Source organism: Artemia franciscana, chromosome 4 (assembly GCF_032884065.1).
Source record: "Artemia franciscana chromosome 4, ASM3288406v1, whole genome shotgun sequence".
NCBI classification, from domain to species: domain Eukaryota; kingdom Metazoa; phylum Arthropoda; class Branchiopoda; order Anostraca; family Artemiidae; genus Artemia; species Artemia franciscana.
Window position 1 is genome coordinate 37,924,984 of NC_088866.1, and position 21,953 is coordinate 37,946,936.

General features: G+C 34.3%; 1 protein-coding gene across 1 annotated transcript in view; it reads right to left on the bottom strand.

Moving 5' to 3' along the window:
* The window catches only part of LOC136026387 (ran-binding protein 3-like), an 81,658-nt gene extending 66,377 nt beyond the window's left edge, over positions 1-15,281 (bottom strand). Inside the window, exons 1-2 of the mRNA XM_065702939.1 lie at positions 15,158-15,281; positions 4,522-4,562 (exon numbers count right to left, since the gene is read on the bottom strand). Of these exons, the coding sequence (XP_065559011.1) occupies positions 4,522-4,562; positions 15,158-15,167 (51 nt within the window). The 5' untranslated portion in view covers positions 15,168-15,281. The remainder of the gene's footprint in view (positions 1-4,521; positions 4,563-15,157) is intronic.
* Between the last annotated feature and the right edge of the window lie 6,672 nt (positions 15,282-21,953).

Consider the following 21,953-nt stretch of genomic DNA (forward strand, 5'->3'; position numbering starts at 1 on the left):
GTAAATTTTTCTATTTATTATCAAAGAAGGTATATGGGCTGCGGGGTTGGGTAACTGCCGCATATATTTAACACTTGCAGATTTTAGTCCATCTTCAATTTGAAACTGGTGCCTGCCTGCTTGCCTTCTAGAACGGAGCTTTCCACTTGAAAGCGGAAACATGGTTTCATGAAATGAAAGCTTGACTGCATAACTTCAGATAGTTCTCTCTGATTTAGGCTATAAGTTAGAACTCCAAGTCAGTTCACACTCTATAGGCTCTGGCTCAAGGACAAGCAAAAACCATCCTTTTTGGCCCCAGGCAAGAGCTTTACACAGCTTTCCAAAATGCAAAGTCATATTCATTATTCGGGCCTAAGGTCCACACTTTCCGTAAAAAACACCTAGGTTAGACCCTTACCACTTTCTAGGAATAAGCTGAAATCGGGGTGCTAGGGGAAAAAAAGACAAACCAAAGTGTTGCTCTTGCAACACAATTCTTCACATATTTATACTCATTCTTCTTTTTGATCTGGTTAAAAGAAATGTTTAGAAAAGCGGAAATAGCAAGAAACCAGTATGGTATTAGACATAGAGCCAGTTCTAAATTTCTGGATCAGTATGTGAATCTGAAACGTAAGAAATAGGATGTTTTCGTTGCTTGTTAGGAGTTTGAATTACAAATGACAGAATTTGGAGCTTACAAAATTACAATTTGGAACTTAGTGGGTGTATTTGTTTCCGCTCTTGAAAGCTTTAAAACAGGAGAACCTAATCTTAAACTGATAGATTTACGGAAGTAAAAGCACCTTAAATACCAGGGAATAATCGCCCTGAGTAAATGCAGCGAAACGGGAAAAATGGAACATTTTTCAACTTTGCTGTTAACTAGGCTCATGCTTTTATTTGATGATAAGGTTTCAAAGACAGTATATTTGGAAAAACATTAATTTGGAACATATTATGAAGTGTGATAGACCCTTATTTTTTTCGTTTTCCTTGTGTTATAAACGAGCATTGACTGATTTTAAAAAATTATCTGCTCAAAAAGCAAATTTAACTCTTAAAACGAGCCAAAGTTTCCGAAGCTACTTAAAAAGTTATAGTTTTTTCCAAACTATTGGGGGGGGGGCAAACGTCCCCCTCAACGACGCCACTACAAATAAGGATCTGAAAAATATTTATTATTTTATGACAAACAGTTTTTTTTACAATCTTTAGCACTATTCTTCATTTTGAAGATATTGTTGCGATTATAAAAATTCAGAATTAGTCAAGTGCTTTAATTTGAGAGCTTCCAAAAATGTAAAAAATTGATTTACTCAGAATTCCCCCTGACCTGCTTACTAAACGTAAATTTAAGAGAAGGGATGTAAATTTAATTGCAACGATTTCTTTCTTCTTTTTATTAACATGACAGTCCCACTGTAAATGGCATATTTTATATACATGCTATTACTCCATTAATTCTCTGAAATGATCAATGTTCAGTCTTAATACAAGCTGTATAAACGAAAAGTCTTGTTTCAGATTAAAAACTGCCTGCATCATTTGTAAGGAAATGGAAACACAACAATCACTTTTTTAAATCTAAAAGAGCAATGTGTAAATTTGAAAGTATCTTGATGCATTTAAAACTCTTTTCTCTTCTAAATCGTTTATGGTATGTGCAGAGTTTAGCAGCCTCAGTACCTTATTTTTCCAAAAGAACAAGCCTTAAAATATCTCAAGTTCAAGTGGGTAAAGTATTTGATTTAAATTATAACAAGTTGTTCAATTTTTGTTTAACATTAACTGAAAAATTCACACTTTCTTCTTTTCTTAGTTACAGAGAGAAGAAAGCATGTTTGTGATTAAAAATTAGAAAATTACAATTGCAATTGTAATTATTGTGTTTTGATCTGGACAGCCAAGCCATTCAAACGTATAAGATTGAGTACACATGATTTTTGAAATTAAAAGAAATTATGGTTTAAAAAGCAATCGGGTTTACAACATTTTAGGGTAAGATAAGTGTACAAGGAAACTGGGCACTCCCTAAATCTGAAAATGGTTTCATCAGAAAAGCTAAATCTTTCAAAATTCCAGCTGGATCTTTATTTTTTATTGTCACTATACTCAATATTCCCTTTAGTAAGTCCAATGAATTAATCTAGTTGCTACATGTTTGGTAACAATCCATACTATAAAGCACTTCCTTAGTCTATCTGTCTGCCCGTCTATTTGCTTTGCATTTCTTAACAAATGGACCAATCAGGCAAGAAGCATTGGCAAACTGTTTTAGGCAGCAAAGGAAAATCACTGGCTAAAAATTCTTTTCTTTTATTGTCTGATTGCTATGCATTTCTCAGACCAATAGGGTCGAAAATTTGCACACCTGACATTCACTGGTAGGATGAAAGAGACAGGAGAGAAATCATTTGGGTGTATGGATAGGAAGGTAGAATTTAGGGATTTCTTTTAAATGGTTTACATTATACATGAATTAAAACGTAATATAATTATCATTTACCATATCAAGGTTAAGTTTGTCAAAAAGGGGAATTCGGGGTTCTCAGAGAAAACCATCACAAGCTCTTAAAGGTCAAACAGAAGTGGTGGGAGGCTACCACTTCAAGTGAAGTTAAGAGGGAAGGGAAAGGGGTCCCATAAATTCGTCTTCAATATTGATAAAAACAATATTAGAAACCATTAAAAACTTATGGTTTTTAAGTGTGATACCAAAAACCTATAGTTTGCTGGGAAGCACAGGCAAATCCAAAAAGGAGGGGACAGGTCCCTCAAGATTTTTTCTGGTGCCCTCTTTTCCCATTTTTGCTTTTTTTATTATTTTTTAGAATAAATTTGTCAATTTGGTCAATAATTGGCACCTTTGTCACATTGCCCTCCCCCCCCCAAGATTTTGCTCATTGGCGCCCATATCACATTGGGCCTCCACCAGGATTTTGCTCTCGATCTGCAACTGCTGGAGATGAACGGTGGGGAGGAGGCTCACCTTGTGAGCAACTATACAGAGGGATTGTGGTTTTCTATTACAAGTTTAAAGCATACTTCTCTTCTTCTTTTTGATTATAAAGCATTACATGCCCCTCTGTGTGCCGCCCTTCAATGAAATGTTGTCCCTTTTCTTCAGCTATTTACATAAATTACGTATATAGGATGCAAATCTTCCATTTACCAGGATGTAAGTCAGAGATGTGATAGGATAACACATTGAAATAATAATGGTTGAGCAACTTCAGGCTGTTTCAAAACTTTGTAATGGATTTTTGTAGTTTTCTTTGATGAGAATTTAGTACAGCTTATAGTCGGATTGGGACAACATCTCTTCATTTCCTCTCAAATACTAGGTTTTGCAAAGAACAAAGTTAATCAGGAACAGCTAAGAAATTCAGAAGTCAGATAGTTAGGTAATAATTCTTGGTGAACCATTGATTGATTAGCCAAATCAAATTACTGCTTCCACAAACTAATCATATCACTTCAAAAAATTCCCAATATTCGTTTCAAGATTTTAATTTGGCACCAATTTTTTACAAACTGGAATTAAATATAATAAAATGAAAGTACCGTTTTAAAATAGCGCAATTAAATCATAATTCATGAATGTAATTATTCTAAGAGTTGTTTTCCCCGTAACCTTAATTAGCTCAATGGTTTTCTTCTTTTTCTTGTTTAAGTTTTCAAACCATGCATATATCAAACCTGTGTACATTCAAGATGTCTCAAAATGGGCCAAAAATAGCTTTTTTCTCTCAACTGGCTTGACACTTTAGGAATGTGTAGACAAAAGCTAGGGAACCTCAATGAGCAGGAATTAAAAAAGTTCCAAAGCAGACAGTAGCAGAATTTGACAAAATTCCCAAAGCTGACAACACTTTAGCAGCTAGTTTGCAACAGCACTTTTTGTATGATCAAGACAAAAAATTGAGATTTAATTGTTTCAATTTGTGTTGCATAAAATAAGGATTTCTTGTTTTTGCCAGTCAGATTGAAACTCAAAGAGCATTTAGAGACGGGTAAGAAAACCTTAATAAAGGTAAAAAGTTTGAAAATATATTTGTTTGTACAGATTTGGTATGTCCATTTCTTAAGGTACAAAACAGATATCTTTTTATAAACAACCTAGATATGAATTCATTTAAACACACCAATAGTGACACAAAGTAGACTATTAAAGGATTATTTTAACAGGAATCAACACAATTCTAAATTCAGGCATTTCTGCAAAATTTGAATCAAGATGCCTTCAGCCCCATAAAAGATAAATATCTACCCAGATTTTAAATCTGCATGATTCTCAAACCCATCCATCCAAAATTTTATACCAAATATCATTCCAATATTGTTGCACAAAAACTATAGCTGATTGAACATATTGACAAAAAATTCAAATTTTGTCTGAAGTTTAATTTACAATCCAACATTTTGGTTCTTAGAAGAAAAACTGAAAAAAAAAATCCAAAAATTTGTTCTCTCTCTCTCTTTGTGCAGGTATAATAGCTCAAATGGGCGACGAGACTAGTGAAATAAATTTGTTACCTTTGGTACATGTCTGGAGTTATCTTCCTGGTTATGAGTGCCTGAAAAATACAAAGTTATAACAAATCAGCAATGACTTTGGATACCTAAGATACATAATTTATCATTTTGACAATATCTTCCAGCATAGTAAAACTAGGCACTATTGCCCTTTCATTTGGTCAGCTGTCACGTATTGATATTTTTATCATTACTATTAGTATAATACCTAACAATTTTGATTCATCAGTAATCTAGAATACCTGCTATCAGACCTTAAAAGAAAGCACCCTTTGGTAAAACACACACCAACAAGTTCTATCTGATAAGAAGTCCTTTTAACAAAATTTAAAGTGGAGGTACATTTTATAATGAGTTTTAAAGCGCACTGATCAACTTTAACATAACTACAATTCCAAGAATACAAAGACCTTCCAAAATACTGAAATTTTCCAGAAAACAGGCTGAATATCCTGAAAGTGGTACATATCTAGCTCAAAGAATTTTAAAGATTCAAGGAATTTACAAAGCAGGGCTGCCACAGGTTCAATTGGAGAAAAATAGGGACTTGGGGACTTTTTTCTAGTCAAAAAAGGACCTCTCTATGCAAAATGGATCCCAAAACTCAGTTCTCAAAAAGCTTTTGAAAGAAAAAGCAGTGACACAACATCAGGTGACACTTGACTAAGAAAAAAATGGAATGATCATTTGTAGACATTTCTCCATGATCAGAGGCCAAGTGATAATTAAGAAACCAACCACCTGAGAATCATCAGCTCCTGAGTAGGAGCTTTTTCCTTCTTTTTTTCAGAACACTTCACTTCAGATAAAAAAAGATACAAAAATATAATGAAAGAGATGAGGGTACAAAAACTAGAACACACAACCTATTTGTTTCCATTTTTTGCACTACCTTCTACTGGCCTTTTTTCAGCCAGTCATGAGCTTCCTTCAGTAACTCATCTGCAGTCTGTTCCTTGGAACCAAACATTTCTCGTTTTTTCTTTGAAAAGTTTTTTGAGAGTCTCTGTTGCCTGTCTTTTCAAAAAGGTTTTAGAGAGCAGTTGCTCTCTCAGCTGTTCTCTTGCCTCCAAATCCTGCTGCTCTTTCTCTGTTTTTCTTTAGAGGCTTTTCCTGCTGTAGGTACAAGTCATAGCTCTTTCTAGTAGATTTGGTCAGTTTTATCAAGTCTTTAGTGACAAGAACATTTTGCACATGTCCTACAAATATACCACACCTATCTATCAAAAACAGTTTTGCATTCAAAGTTCAGTCATTCATTGAAGCTCTTTCTTAGCTGAGAGCTAGCCTGGAAAGGGAGATGCCCCACTGAATGCTGGCAGACCCATGTGAAATGGTCAAAGCATTTTTTACAGCTTCAGACAAGTTTGGACATTTGCCTCCCTGTATCATGCTGTCCCACTAGTTGTCAATCCTTCCTGGATCTGATGGAAGTCCAGATAACTGGACTAGCTTAAACTTGTCAACTAACATGTCTTTTTGTGTTGCAATGGGTAACTTTGTGGCAACATATAATAAACTGTGAGCCAAAACTGGCTTTGAATCTTCATTGGGATACAGAAAAGTTAATGCTTTTCGAAACTACTTCCTGCAGACTTCGTCAAGGGGTATTTTCCAGAAATAGAGTCCAAGAGCTTTGGTTAAAAATATTGAAAGTTCTGAGTTTTCAGAAATGTGTGGAGCCTCAACACCGTGTATCAGAATGTTATTTCTTCTAGCATACATTTCCGACCATAGAGCAGTGGCCTTGACATGAATCAGCTCAGTCTTTAGCAGTTTGTTTTCTGCTCTTAACACTTTATTCTCAGTCTGAAGTTTCGAAATTAGTTGTTGCAGCTCATCCATATGGCGGTCGAAGTGTTCTTTCGTCACTGACATATTGATACCAGTTAATACTGCTCTGCCTTTTTAATCACGTTAAAAAGCCATAGAGCAAAAATTACATGCAAGGGCCCCTTTATGTACTAAAACCAATTATCACTTGGGGCCTGCTTTCATCAAAATGTAGCTGCTCCAAATATCCACACCTGAGTTAAGTTCTGAGTTCTTAAGTTACACCTGCTAATCCCTGAAAATGAAGGATTAGGCCTGGTGACAGCAAGCATGTTGGTAAATTTACAGTTTACAACATAATTTAGCAGGGATAAAAGTGAATATATCTTTTGATACCTTTTTTATGGTATTTTACAATTCAATAATTGCTTCCAGAGAGATCATATTTTGAGCCATTCAAGGGCTAACAACAGCCCATAGTAACCCAAAATTTAGAAAAAGTTTTAAAAGACTAGGAAGGGATAAAGTACTTCATTCAGGGGTGACAATTATTATTTTCCTTAGTCTTAATAGTAAAATGTTACTTTGAAAACAAATTTTTAAAAATTTCAAAAGCACCTAGAAAATCCTCAAAAATGAAGTCAGTTTTACTGTGATATCATTGTTTAGAGGGTTCAGGCTCTTTTTAAAAAATTTCCACAAAACTGTTTTGAAAATAGCATTTTAATACTAAAACTAAAGAAAATAATAATTAGCATTCCTGAATCAGCAGCAAAATGACACATTTTTTTCACTAGAGTTTTTAAATATTTTTGTAACTTTTGGCAACTAGGCCTATGGACTCAGCTAACAGCCTAAAAACAAAAAGTTGTTGAGCTGATTTTTGTTAGCCTTGGTGACAATGACTGTTCAGCCATAATGAAGGAGTGTGGAAAGCTGAAAAAGATGGGTTTCAGTGTGTCAATAGACTTACCAGCTGAGCTCGGTAAAAGAAGAAAAGAATTACTAGCACTTGGGTACAAGCTGAAAACTTCAAAATCAGCAGCTGAAAAGGTTACAGAAACGCGGGTGGTCCAACGAGGAATAAGACTGTGGTTGGATGTAAAAAAGTCGCGAAGTTCTGATTGGTCGAAATTTTCAGATGAGTGCTTTGATCCGTTTACAGTGAGAATAACAGCACAACCTGACGATCCTGATTCAGATTCTCAAAGATTTGAGTTCAGTTTTTGTGGTTATAATAGTAAAAGTAGGCAAGAATGTCATTGATCAATAAGTTGTTTCTGCTTGCCTAAGTGATTGATGCGTTTTCCAAAAATGTCTCATTTTCCTTTTTTCCTGTGTTTTGTAGTTATTCATGTTTGTTTGCGTTAGTTTACTATTGCAGTTTGGAAGAAATTCATTTGGGTGTGTACTTTTCTCAGTTTATTACCCAGTTTATATAAATAACCAACTGACTCGGAACATGGAGGGTGTATTTGAATCACTTTTCCTTGAAATGTTGCTTCCTTCACAAAGAAAATTAATCATTGGAGAAATTTACCAATCCACATCAGGCTCTGGTTTCTTCTTTTATGGATATATTATCAGACACACTCCAGCTGCTGGAGAAACAGAATCATGATGTGCTCTTTATGGGTGATCTCAATATCAACCTGTCCCATCCCCTTACAAGTAGCACCAAAGACCTCCTCACGCTCAGAGTCTGGATCTACCCTCTATCCGTCAATCACTATCCCAACAAGAGTTACAGAAAATACTTGTTCTCTAATAGACAATATTTTCTCGACTTTATCTCCACTCTCAGCTTCAGTCATTGTCAATGATATGTCAGATCATTTCCCCCTATTCACCATATTCAAGACATCAAAAGTAGCAAGGTCATTTTCGAGAATAAGAGAAGACGTACTGATTATTGACCTACGTGAAGAAAATTTAAGGTCATTAAATGATGAACTGGAGAAAACTACATGGGATAGTGTTCTGGAAAAAGAAGTTTTGAACAAAGGTTTCAAAGCATTCCATAATGCATTTACAACTTTATACAAAGCACATTTTTTTATAAAGAAAAAACAACTAAACAAGGGAGAAAAAATACACCAATTTATCCATGGGCTACTGAGAGTTTACTCAGATGTATTAATAAGAAGAACAAGCTTTGGGCTAATTACCATAACCAACCAAGTATAGCTAGCCTAGAAATCTATGAATCTTATAAGAAATGCCTCCAATCAATCCTCATAAAGGCCAAAAGAGAATATTTTAATACAAAACTAGCTGAAAGTGGTAAGGATGGAAGAAAAGTTTGGAAAAGAATTAATTTGCTGTTACAACCCAACAACCAAAAACCTGAACTACCCTCCAAAATTACTGTTGATGGGAAAAACTTTACTGAGCAAACCAAAGTTGTGAAAGCACTGTGCACTTTCTTTGCCAGCATTGGAGAGAAAACAGCGAACACAGTGACATTCCAAGCAAAATCCTACAAGGATTTTCTAGGTCCAGCATGTGTTAAGTCAATGGCAGTCATTCCTGTAACTTCCCTTGACGTCTCAATGATTGTCAAAAACTTGAGAGGTACATCTACATCCGGATTCAACTGCGTTCACGCAAAAGTGTTGAAAGCAGTGTTGCTGTCTGTATTACAACTGTTAACACATTTGATAAACCCCTCATTGCAGAAGGGGGTATTTCCATCACTCCTCAAGAAAGCATGAATAGTACCTCTCCATAAAGGTGGCCCTAAAGATGACCCATCTCAATTCTCTTGGTATTTTCCAAAGTCTTCAAAAAACCTATGAAGAATCAACTTTACTCTTTTCTTGAAGTGAAGGGATTCCTCAACCAACGACAATTTGGATTCAGACCAGGACATTCAACTAAAGATGCGCTGATGTCACTGAGCTTATTTATCAACAAAGCTCTTGATCTGGGACTTTTGCCAGCTGCTATTTTACTTGATATCAAAAAAGCATTCAACAGTATGGATCATGGAATTCTACTAGGCAAACTAGAACAAATCAGTGTTAGAGGAGAGGCACTGAAATGGTTCCAGTCCTACCTTAGCAATCAGTGCATGTACATAGGAGAAGATCCATTGAACAATATCATGGTAAATTTCGGTGTGCCACAGGGGTCAATCCTAGGTCCACTGTTATTTCTGATTCATGTGAATGATCTAAGTCATGTTCTGAACCCAAATTTCAGGACCTCATGGTGCTGCAGACTCTGCTGCAGTGAAGACACTTCAAATAATGACAACAACTCTAGTGAGCTGCTGGCATTCGCTGACAATACTACAATGGCGTCCTGTGACTCTGGCATGACGTCACTCCAGAGAAAACTAGAGATTGTCTTACGTCTGGATGGATGCAAATTGATTTGTAATAAATGTCAACAAATTGTGTGTGCTATTCTTTTCAAGGATTGGAACTATTCATCCAGATATAACTGGAATTACAACTTTCTTACAACAATCAGGCATCCAGAAACGGGTTTTGCAAGGTATCTAGGTGCACTCCTGGACAAAAACCTCTCCTTTCTAGACCACATCCAGGCTGTGGAGCTGAAACTCTCTTGCAATCTTGGCATCAACTGAAGCACATATTTCCTCAAAAAACCCTTTGTCTACTTTACAATGGACTTCTGAAACCTCACCTTCAGTATTGTGCCATAATTTGGCAGTCAACCTTCAAATCACACCTGAAGAGACTTGACTCAATCCACAAGCATGCATTGAAAATTATTGGAAATGTAGAAGACTATCTGTCCCTTGGTTCTCTTGGTTCTCTTTACCGTCTGTTGTGCTCAGTTTTTGTTTTTAAATTTTTATTGAGTTTACTTCCATCTCCCTTCCACAATCTGTTTTGGTTGATATCTGAACAACATAATCAAAACATGCACTCTGCCTTTGACCTTCAAGTGAGATGAACTCCATCAGTACATTCAGATTTTTCCCTGGATGTAGCATGTGCTAAAGTGTGGAACATGCTTCCAAAAGAGCTGAGATGTAGGAGCTCCCTTGGGTCTTTCAAAAATGGTTTAAATAAATATTTAGTTAAAGGTCAATGAGTGAAAGATAAAAAGAGAAAGATAAATTAAATTAGATGAAGCTTAGATTTTTTAGTATGTTCAGGTTAGGTGGTAATAGGTCTGGGGAGGGAGGGAGGAACCCTATTATTAAGATTAAAAAAATTATATAATGAGGAGGCATGTGGTTGTGTTGAAGAGTGAAGTGGGAGCTGTACTGCATGTTAGTGAAGAATCTTTTATGTTTATGGGTCTCAATGTGAGTTTTGTCACAGAGCAGTGTACTTTAAGTTTAGTTATTTCCTTTTTTTAATTAAACCCAATTGAACCTTGAACCTAAATGACAACCAGGACATTCAAAGAGAAATTACAGACTGGGACACTGGGACACAAATGACAACCAAGACACAGGGAATATAAATGATGACCAGGACACAGGGACATGACTACAACAGGGACGCCAGGGGGCACAGGAGGGATATATAAATGACAACAGGGACACAGGGAATGTTTGATTAGCAATCACCATCAACAAAGCTCAAGGGCAATCATTAGAATAATGAGGTATAGATCTGAATATGGATTGTTTTTCCCATGGACAATTATAAGTTGCATGTTCAAGAGTTGGTAAACCTGACAATCTATTTATATGCATAGACAATGGGACAGCAAAGAATACTGTATATTTGCAAGTTTTATGTAGTTAAAAACATATATATATATATATATATATATATATATATATATATATATATATATATATATATATATATATATATATATATATATATATATATATACATATATATATATATATATTATATATATATATATCTATCTATATAAAAATAAGTTGTCTGTCTGTGGATGGATGGATCAGGTGACGTCACCTGAAAAAACTTGATCAGGTGACGTCAAAACTGAAAAAACTAAAAAAAAAGGCAAAAACTACAAAAAAAACTAAAAACTAATAAAAAAAATAAAAAAGCTAAAAAACTAAAAAAACTAAAAAAAGGCAAAAACTACAAAAAAAACTAAAAACTAATAAAAAAGCTAAAAAACTAAAAAAAACTAAAAAAAGGCAAAAACAACAAAAAAAAAACTAAAAACTAATAAAAAAAATAAAAAAGCTAAAAAACTAAAAAAACTAAAAAACTAAAAAAAGGTAAAAAACTAAAAAAACTAAAAACTAAAAAAAACTAAAAATAAAGGAAAAAACTGAAAAATAAGCTAAAATAAAGGTAAAAACCAATAAAAAACTAAAAAAAAAACTGAAAAAACTAAAAAAAGGCAAAAACTACAAAAAAAAACTAAAAACTAATAAAAAAAGTAAAAAAGCTAAAAAACTAAAAAAAACTAAAAAAACTAAAAAAAGGTAAAAAACTAAAAAAAATAAAAAATAAAAAAAAAAATAAAAAAAAGGAAAAAACTGAAAAATAAGCTAAAATAAAGGTAAAAACCAATAAAAAACTAAAAAGAAAAAAAGGAAAAAACTAAAAAAAATTTTCATCTAAAAAACTAAAAAAAACTAAAAAAGGGAAAAACTAAAAGAACTAAAAAAGAAAAAAATAAATGACGACACTCAAAGAGAAAGCGACCAGGACAAAAGGAATGTTCGATTAGCAATCAACAAAGCACCAGGACACAGGGAGTATAAATGACGACCAGGACATAAGTAAAAAAAAAAAAACTATCTATATATAAAAATAAAAAAGCTAAAAAACTAAAAAAACTAAAAAAAGGCAAAAACTACAAAAAAAACTAAAAACTAATAAAAAAGCTAAAAAACTAAAAAAACTAAAAAAAAGGCAAAAACTACAAAAAAAACTAAAAACTAATAAAAAAAATAAAAAAGCTAAAAAACTAAAAAAACTAAAAAAACTAAAAAAAGGTAAAAAACTAAAAAAACTAAAAACTAAAAAAAACTAAAAAAAGGAAAAACTGAAAAATAAGCTAAAATAAAGGTAAAAACCAATAAAAAACTAAAAAAAAACTGAAAAAACTAAAAAAAGGCAAAAACTACAAAAAAACTAAAAACTAATAAAAAAAGTAAAAAAGCTAAAAAACTAAAAAAACTAAAAAAACTAAAAAAAGGTAAAAAACTAAAAAAAATAAAAAATAAAAAAAAACGAAAAAAAAAGGAAAAAACTGAAAAATAAGCTAACATAAAGGTAAAAACCAATAAAAAACTAAAAAGAAAAAAAGGAAAAAACTAAAAAAAATTTTCATCTAAAAAACTAAAAAAAACTAAAAAAGGTAAAAACTAAAAGAACTAAAAAAGAAAAAAATAAATGACGACACTCAAAGAGAAAGCGACCAGGACAAAAGGAATGTTCAATTAGCAATCAACAAAGCACCGGGACACAGGGAGTATAAATGACAACCAGGACATAAGTAAAAAAAAAAATTAACAAAACTAAAAAGAAGGTAAAAACTACAAAAAAACTAAAAAGAAAAAAAAACTAAAAACTAATAAAAAAACTAAAAAATCTAAAAATCTAAATAAACTAAAAAAGAAAAAAAAAGGAAAAAAATAAAGGAGAAAAACAAAACTAAAAAACGAATGTATATACAGACCGGTACACCGGGATACAAATGACGACCGGGACACAGGGAATATAAATGACGACCGGGACACAGGGACACAACTACAACGGGGACACCAGGGGAAGCAGGGGGATATAAATGACGACCGGGACAAAAAAACTAAAAAGAAAAAAAAACTAATAAAAAACTAAAAAATCTAAAAATCTAAATAAGCTAAAAAAGAAAAAAAAAGGAAAAAAATAAAGGAGAAAAACAAAACTAAAAAACGAATGTATATACAGACCGGGACACCGGGATACAAATGACGACCGGGACACAGGGAATATAAATGACGACCGGGACACAGGGACACAACTACAACGGGGACACCGGGGGAAACAGGGGGATGTAAATGACGACCGGGACACCGGGACAGGGAATGGTCGATTAGCAATCACCATCAACAAAGCTCAAGGGCAATCATTAGAATCATGAGGTATAGATCTGAATACAGATTGTTTTCCCATGGACCATTATATGTTGCATGTTCAAGAGTCGGTAAACCTGACAATCTATTTATATGCAAAGACAATGGGAAAGCAAAGAATGTTGTATATTCGCAAGTTTTACGTAGTTAAAACCATATATATATATATATATATATATATATATATATATATATATATATATATATATATATATATATATATATATATATATATATATATATATATATATATATATATATATATATATATATATATATATATATATATATATATATATATATATATATATCTATCTATTATGGTGTATCAATTATCTATTATGGTGGGGTGCATAACAGGTGGGACATAGGGACACAACTACAATGGCACGTAACTATTATGGCGCGTAACGACTTACGCGCGCGGGGGGGCTTGGGGGGGGCGCGAAGCGCCCCCACCAACTAGCTGTTGGGGTGGCGCGAAGCGCCACCCCAACAGCTAGTATATATATATATATATATATATATATATATATATATATATATATATATATATATATATATATATATATATATATATTCACAGGTGGGACACAGGGACACAACTACAATGGCACATAAATAATATGGTGCATAACAACTTATGTGCATAAGGGGCTTGGGGGGGGGGCAAAGCACCCCTACCAACTAGGTGTTGGTATCTCATAGTAGACTGATTGGCAAGTTTCAAGTGATGACCTTTAGTTCTTGATTTGCTACCAACATTAGGGCATAATGCTGGGAGAGTATTAGCCATCAATTACTTGTAGACTAAAATTGTATCCTCTCTAATATCCTCTCCTGTAAACAATTGAAGGAAGAATCAGCTTTGGTAGTCTTACAGGGTATGAAAGCTCCCACATGCCAGATATAACTTTAGTGGCATGTCTCTGTACATCTTCAAGAGCTTTTGTGTCTTTTATAAAATATGGAGAGGCAAGAGACAGTCTAACTTCAAGCTTAGGATGAACAAGTCCCTTATATAGAAGACTGATCACATCACTATCCTTCTATGGTCATATAACATGTCTAGAAATATTCAGGCCTATTATTTTTTAGTTATCTGAATGCTTAATAAATCCAGATATTAATCAAAAATTAAAAATAGCCAAAACACATTTTTAAAAATGGGACACAAATTTTGAAATGCCCTAGACCTCACCTGTATTTAAGCAATGTTTACAGTGAAATACATGTTACAAACAAAAAAACATTTTACCTTGATTTTCAGTTAGTGTACTAGTTGCTTTTTCCCTGCCTTTAGTTCTGAAAATGCAATTCCTGTTATTTGAGTAGAATTTTGAGCCATGTCAATGTTTTTTTTCCAAGATTTAGGAAATGTGTTTGCATATCTTTAAAACCTTATAAAATGGGATTGAGCAAAGTTATGAAGCTAAAAACAATTTTGTTGTACTTCAATTAAGCAGAAGATCTATTTTGCAAGGTTTCACTTTTATAACACACATATTTTTAAAGGTCATCAACTGTCAGGGCCCTCTAGAGAGAGAAGGAGTGGAGGTGGGTACTTCAAAATACCTTTCTGGGACATACTTTAGACTGTAGACCCATCCCTGAAAGTTTCATTTTCCTAACCTAAACCCTTTCTGAGATAGCAAGAAGTCAATTAACTAGAATTTTGCCATTTTTTTAGTTGTCCATAGTGTTTCAGCTAACAAGTAGCTGGATAAGTAGTTGTTACAAATTATATTTGGGAAAGTTAGCCTAATATTAAGCTAAGAAGTTGGATAATGGAAGATACATGGTTGTTTTTTAATCCCAGATTACCTTCTGACATATCTGTTTGAAATAAAAATCTTGTAATATTTGAAGTGAGATTGATAAAACCAGGTTTCGAGGTAAATTTCTAATTTATTTGTTCTTAAATCTAAGTCACTTCTTCCGAAAGAATGAAACGGTATATTCGAGCCATATTATCTGACATCTATCAAAACCTTCTTAAATAATCTTCCAAGAAAATTTTCCAGTGTCACTGAGGTATTTTGCTAGAAAAGCACTTCGATCAAAAAGAGAAACAAATAAGTAGGGACAAATCTGGGGGTATTTTTACATTCCATAGAAATGACCTTAATGGGTACGAAATTTAACTGAAATGGGTATGAAGTAAGCTTAAAGTTTAAACAAAAATGCCACCCTGCACAATAAGACTGAGGTGAAGCAAGATTGTTCAAGTGCAAAAAAACAACTATCTTTGAAATCATGATGTGAGAACGGGACTTCTCTTTATAACAAGGACGATACCCACAGTATTTTTACTGGAGGAAGGTGTTATATTGCAGTAGGTGCTACTTAAGCGGTTGTGACGAAAAATAACTATTTAACAAACACGCTGCTTGGTGAATTTAAAAACAGTACGCAATACATTGTAAACAGTAAAAACACGTTAAAAAATCTATATGACGTCATTATAAGTATATAAGGGGGCGATTAAAAGAGAAATTTTAGTATAAATCCTACAATGGCAGAAGAAACAGCCGAGGAAGCAGCTCAAAGAGTTAATGCCAAAAGACTTGCGGCTAAAAGAGAAAGTAAGAAAAGAAAGTGCGCCGAGGAATCACAAGAACAACGTGAAAACAGGCTTGCGTCTCAAAGAGAAATTACCACAAAAAATCGCACCGAGGAATCACAAGAACAACGTGAAAACAGGCTCGCGGCTCAAAGAGATAATACCAAAAGAATCCGTGCCGAAGAATCACAAGAACAACGTGAAAACAGGCTTGAGGCTCAAAGAGATAATGCCAAAAGAAAGCGTACCGAGGAATCACAAGAACAACGTCAAAATTATCGCCTGGTATTCAGGTATAGCCCTGTCGATGATTATAGCTTGAGTAGATATGTTCAAATCGGGACTATGTCTAAAATTTGTCCCTATTGCTAAGCCTTGGAATTTAAAGGTGAAACAATGGGAATGTGTTGCGCCTCAGGAAAAGTTAAACTTCCTCAACTGGCTGCACCACCAGAGCCATTGAAGACTTTATGACGTTACAGATCGGGATACCGGGACACAAGGAATATAAATGACAACCGGGACACTCAAAGAGAAATTACAGACCGGGACACTCAAAGAGAAATTGCAGATCGAGACACCGGGACACAAATAACGACCGGGACACAGGGAATATAAATGACGACCGGGAAACAGGGACACAACTACAACAGGGCGCCGGAAGGGCACAGGGAGGATATATAAATGACGACGGGAACACAGGGAATATTCGATTAGCAATCACCATCAACAAAGCTCAAGGACAATCATTAGAAAAATGCAGTATAGATCTGAATGTAGATTGTTTTTCCATGGACAATTATACGTTGCATGTTCAAGAGTTGGTAAACCTGACAATTTATTTATATGCACAGACAATGGGACAGCGAAGAATGTTGTATATTCGCAAGTTTTACGTAATTAAAAACATATATATATATATCTATCTATATTCACAGGTAGGACACAGGGACACAACTACAATGGCGCGTAAATAATATGGAGCGTAACGACTTACGCGCGCGGGGGGCTTGGGGGGCGTAAAGCGCCCCCATTAACTACATGTGCCACCAGCTAGTTATAAATATAAATTTTAGTGCTTAGCTTTTACTAAAATTGTCTGCAATGAGCTGTTGCTGACTGTGGTAGTAAAGCTTAAGCAAACTTTCGGGTGGGCGAAGGTGAATATCGTGTGGATTCGGCTTTTTGACCAGATTCACCCCTAATATTTCAATACATACCCCCCCCCCCAATTTCTCCAGCCCCAACGCTCATTGCAGGACGCTCAATCCCATAATTGAACCAAGCTTTATTTTAATAGCCACAGAAATTGTGTTATTTATTTGCTTGTAATTTTGAATAGTAGTAATAATATCAATTTGCTCACCATATCAACCTTGCAGCGGCCAGGAATCGAACCGCAGCACCCACGATTTGCAGACGCTGCTTTATCCACTCAGCCACCACAAGGGTTGTAATTTTGAATGGATTTTGACTTTCCAAGATTTAATTTGTTGTACTAAACTTTTAATATAAGTGATTCATTGAAATATTATTTGTTATTTTTTATTGAACTGATTTTTTCTGGGTTAAATTATTAAATAGCATTAATACCAGGGGATCACATAAAACTGAAACAAAAAATCAAAGGCAGCGAAATAGCACTGCCTAAGTAAATATACAGGATAAGTCAAAGTATTACCAGAGATTGTGTAACATTATATTGTTTCATATTCCTTACTTTGTATATCTAATCTGAAGCTATTCGAGAATAAAATTATAATTATCAACTTATCCGTTAGGCATGGTTTGACAAAGAATACCCTGAAAATCTAAACATCCCTTGACACCCTTACGGCAGAAGCCTTAAATTCATTTTAAACTGCCAGCGATGGCAATTTGAAGGGAAATCGACTCCGAGAGTTTGAAAATTACCTTCCCCTTTTTTATCTTTGTTCCAAAAGAACCAATTCTAAAAAAATTCTACACAAGTTTTTCTTGTGTAAATCAGGGTATTGGAGGTATACATTTCCGGAGGATGGTTACACTGAATATCATTTTTATGTCTATAATTCCCTTCACAAGCAAAGATCAGTCTTCTAGTGCTGTGTGGTAAAACTGATAACAACAAAAAGAGATTGGGTTGGTATAAATATAGTTGGTATAATGACGTCATATACAAAGCCTTGTATACTTATAATGACGTCATATGCAAACCCTCTTTTTACAAAAAGAAACATACAAAAAAAATGCATACAACTTATTTTTATATATATAGCTTTAAGTAGCTTTAAAATTGATGCTCGGTAGCTAAAGGGATTGTAAGTTGCTTTTGATATACCAAAACGATAAGAAAAAGAATCCCTGTCAAGTGATGGTTCCAAAAAATGTTCTTGTCACCGGAAGCCGACATAGCGCTATTTGTGTCGTAGAAATGGCAGGAGAAATAACACCTGACTTGCCTTGTTTTCAGGACATATTCATCACCAGAAGCTTAGATCACATAGTGTGTGCGTAATGGGAATGCTGAGATGTGTGTGTCATGGGAATGGAGGGGTATAAGTATCATAGGAATAGAGGGGTGTTTTGTCATGGGAAAGGAGGAGTGTGTGTCTCATTGGAATGGAGGGGTAGGTTTCTCGTAGGATTACAGGGGTATACAATAGCTTTAAAAAAGTTTCAGCGCTGAGGATCGATGGGATAGGGCTCCTGTTGGATCCTAAGTCCCTATACTACCAACGTCACATCACATTTTCAAACTTGTTACCGAAAGTCCTTAATCGGGTGGTGTCCCTCCTGTTTTAGTTGAAACCCTTCTTAGGGAATCCGATTTATGCCCCCATGGAAAATTCTCTCATAAACTTGCCCTCCATGGAACATACTCTCTTCAGAGATCACCCCCCCCCCCAAAAAAAAGAAACCTCTCCCAGACAATTTTCCATTGAAAAAATTTCTCCAAACATAAAATTCTGCAGCCAAAGGGAAATTAAAACGAATCAAGGAATTAAGAAAAGACCATATCAGAATTTTTTTTACCGAAAATCCTTAATCGGGTGGTGTCCCTCCTTTGTTAGTTGAAACCCTTCTTAGGGAATCCAATTTATGCCCCCATGGAAAGTTCTTTCGTAAGCTTGCCCTCCATGGAACATACTCTCTTCAGAGATTACCCCCCTCCCAAACAAAAAAAAAACTCTCCCAGACAATTTTCCATTGAAAAATTTTCTCCAAACATAATATTCTGCAGCCAAAGGGAAATTAAAACGAATCATGGAATTAAGAAAAGACCATATCAGAAATTTTACCTATACTACAAAATAAATAAAGTAAAAATATATAACAAATAAATACATATAAAAAATGTTTCTTTTATGGTGATTCCAAATATATAAGTCTCATTAAGCCTAATATCACAGATCAAACGTCACTAGCAATAAAATTGGATGATTTTTAAGAAACGGGGAACACACATCCAAAACGACAAGAAATCATAATGAGAATATTATCATCCGATTCAGCATAGAGAGCCCCACTGTGGAGGCTTCAAGCACCTATCTACAAAAGCCTGGAATTTCGTATTGTTCGAAGAAAGATACAGGATCTATGTTGATTTCCTTTTTCTTTTTTTTTTGATGAGGTATCTTTGACAGCAATATTGCCAAGGAAAGTAATTTTTCGTATATCACGAATGCGTGTTTGTTTGCTTGTTTTTTGTTTTTGTTTTTTGCGAAGTAAGTTAAACAGTAATATTTCCCAAAGCAGTTGGTAAATACGGTGAGCCGCTTGGTAAAATCCATTACCCTATCCCTTAAGATTTTGGCTAATAAATGACTCTGGTCATTACCGAACCAAGCCCATGGGGAGTAATTACTCGTACTTCTTAGTCCCTGCCTGTTACCTCTGTGTACTTCCATCATAAGAAAACTCATATACTATTTTCACAGATTTCATATCTTCAAATATGAAATCTTACCCTGCAATGACAACTCTACCCTAAAAGAAGAAAACGGAACTAAAATAAATTGAAACGTAAAAAAGGTGCTATCAGATGTTCTACCTAATTTTGGTAGTAAAAAAGTCTTAAGTATGGTAGTCAGTTTCTACGGCGGGAATTTTCTATGGGGGGATAGTAATTTCTCTAAGAGAGTACTTACTACCATGTATTTATTATGGAGTTAAATCGTTGCGAATAGGTTTTCTCAAGATTTTTATGCATACCAAAACTAAATATTTTAATATTTAGTTGGTTTTAGTCGAAAGCATGCATCAATTATTCATTAGTTTCGCTTTAACGTAAGCAAACCCCGGGAAGCACAGACATCAAGCATATCAAAGGCACATGTCAGAAATCTGAAGTCTTTTGCTTTTGGTCTTGTTTGCCAACAGAACTAAGTTCGAAAATTTAGATTTTTCTTATTACTGCTCTGTGACCTCTTCAGTTGAAAGTCTCAAGAACTGTTGAGGGGGGTGTTTAGCATATTTAAAATGCATAACGTCCTTCAACGTTGTCAAGAGGAGGTATCTACAATATCGAGCAAGTTAAGCTGAAACTTTCAGAGAGTTTCTTGCTCAATCAAAACACACTATTGGCATCGAGATTTGGCATCCCGATAAAACTCTTAGAAAAAAGTAGTGGCAATATTTAAGTGAAGCCTAAAAAATTATTCTCACCTTGGTTTGTCAAAAGGATGTATCTCCAAAACCTCAGCAACAGCAAAGAAAATTAAGCGAGAATAATTTAAGGAAACCAAGATATAAATCAATGGCTAAACAGAATGACCCTACATTTCATAGTGTAGGCCCATGTATAGCCATGATGTATATTTTTCTAATAATGAAATGTCATGGTATGCCGGATGCACTTTGTTTAGAAGGGTCACAAAATCCTTTTCACTTTCTATGATTTATATTGTTTCTAACCGTAATTCTGTGTTGGTTTTTTTCCCTTAAGATATATGATCCCTCTAAACAACCAGTTTAACAACTAGCATGCAGCAAAAGAACAAATTACTAGTATCATTGGATAAATTAGTCTCAAATCTATCCATTCACCGAGCCAAAATTATAACATTACTTACAATTATTCTTGGGGAAGGTTGGATGGCGCGCCATCTAACCTAGCCTGGGGCTGCTGGTTCCTGGGATGTGTCACATCTGGCTTTTAAAAAAATTCTAAGTAGCACAAAGAAACACAAAACAAGTTTTTTTAAAGGTACCCGAGGTGCGGCACATCTGGGTTTGAAAAAAAAAATCCAAATCAGCAAAAAGAAAATCAAAATAAGTTTTTTTTTTTTTAATTCAAAGTAAGGAGCGATATTGAAATTTCAAACGAACAGAAATTATTCTGTGTATGAAAGAGATTGCCCCTCCTCAACACTTCGCTTTTTACAAGGTTTGTTGTCCATATTTGAACAAAATTTGAGCAATTAAGCATAAATTAATGTAATCAAAACCATATCATTTCATTTTTCCTAGGACATGTTTCTTTGGTTTTTATTTTAAATTTTCCAACTGATATCTAACGGACATTGTGGATATATAAATCCAATACTTTTGTAACTATATGGGGACAGTACCCGTGTAACTAGAAGAGCTCGGTTAAATAAACATTATTTTTCTAGTGGGAAAAATCATGACTAACATATCTATATCATCTTCATCTCATATTTTGAAATTATCATAAGTGAATTTCTTTTGTTATATGTGTACTTAATGGCATATTGAAACATGTAGAAATAGTTTTAAAAATATCTAAGTCCCCCCCCCAAAAAATGGAAAAATATCTTAATAAAAAATAAGGGTATTGGGTATGATGGATATTGGGGGCCCTTGGAAGTGTGAGATGGATGGCCATAATTTCCGATAAAAAAAAACACCATAGCAATTGATTCACTGGAGACATAAGTTCACTGGTTCACCGTACCCAAGCGCGTGTCATAAGAATAGATCACTTATCACAGTCCCCTACTCAGGTCTTCTTAACGATATGGGAGGGTTGTTTAGGTCATATGTCCAAATATGTTATACTTAATGAAAAATATTAACAAAGTATGAACAATTAATAGGTTGTTGCCATGCCAC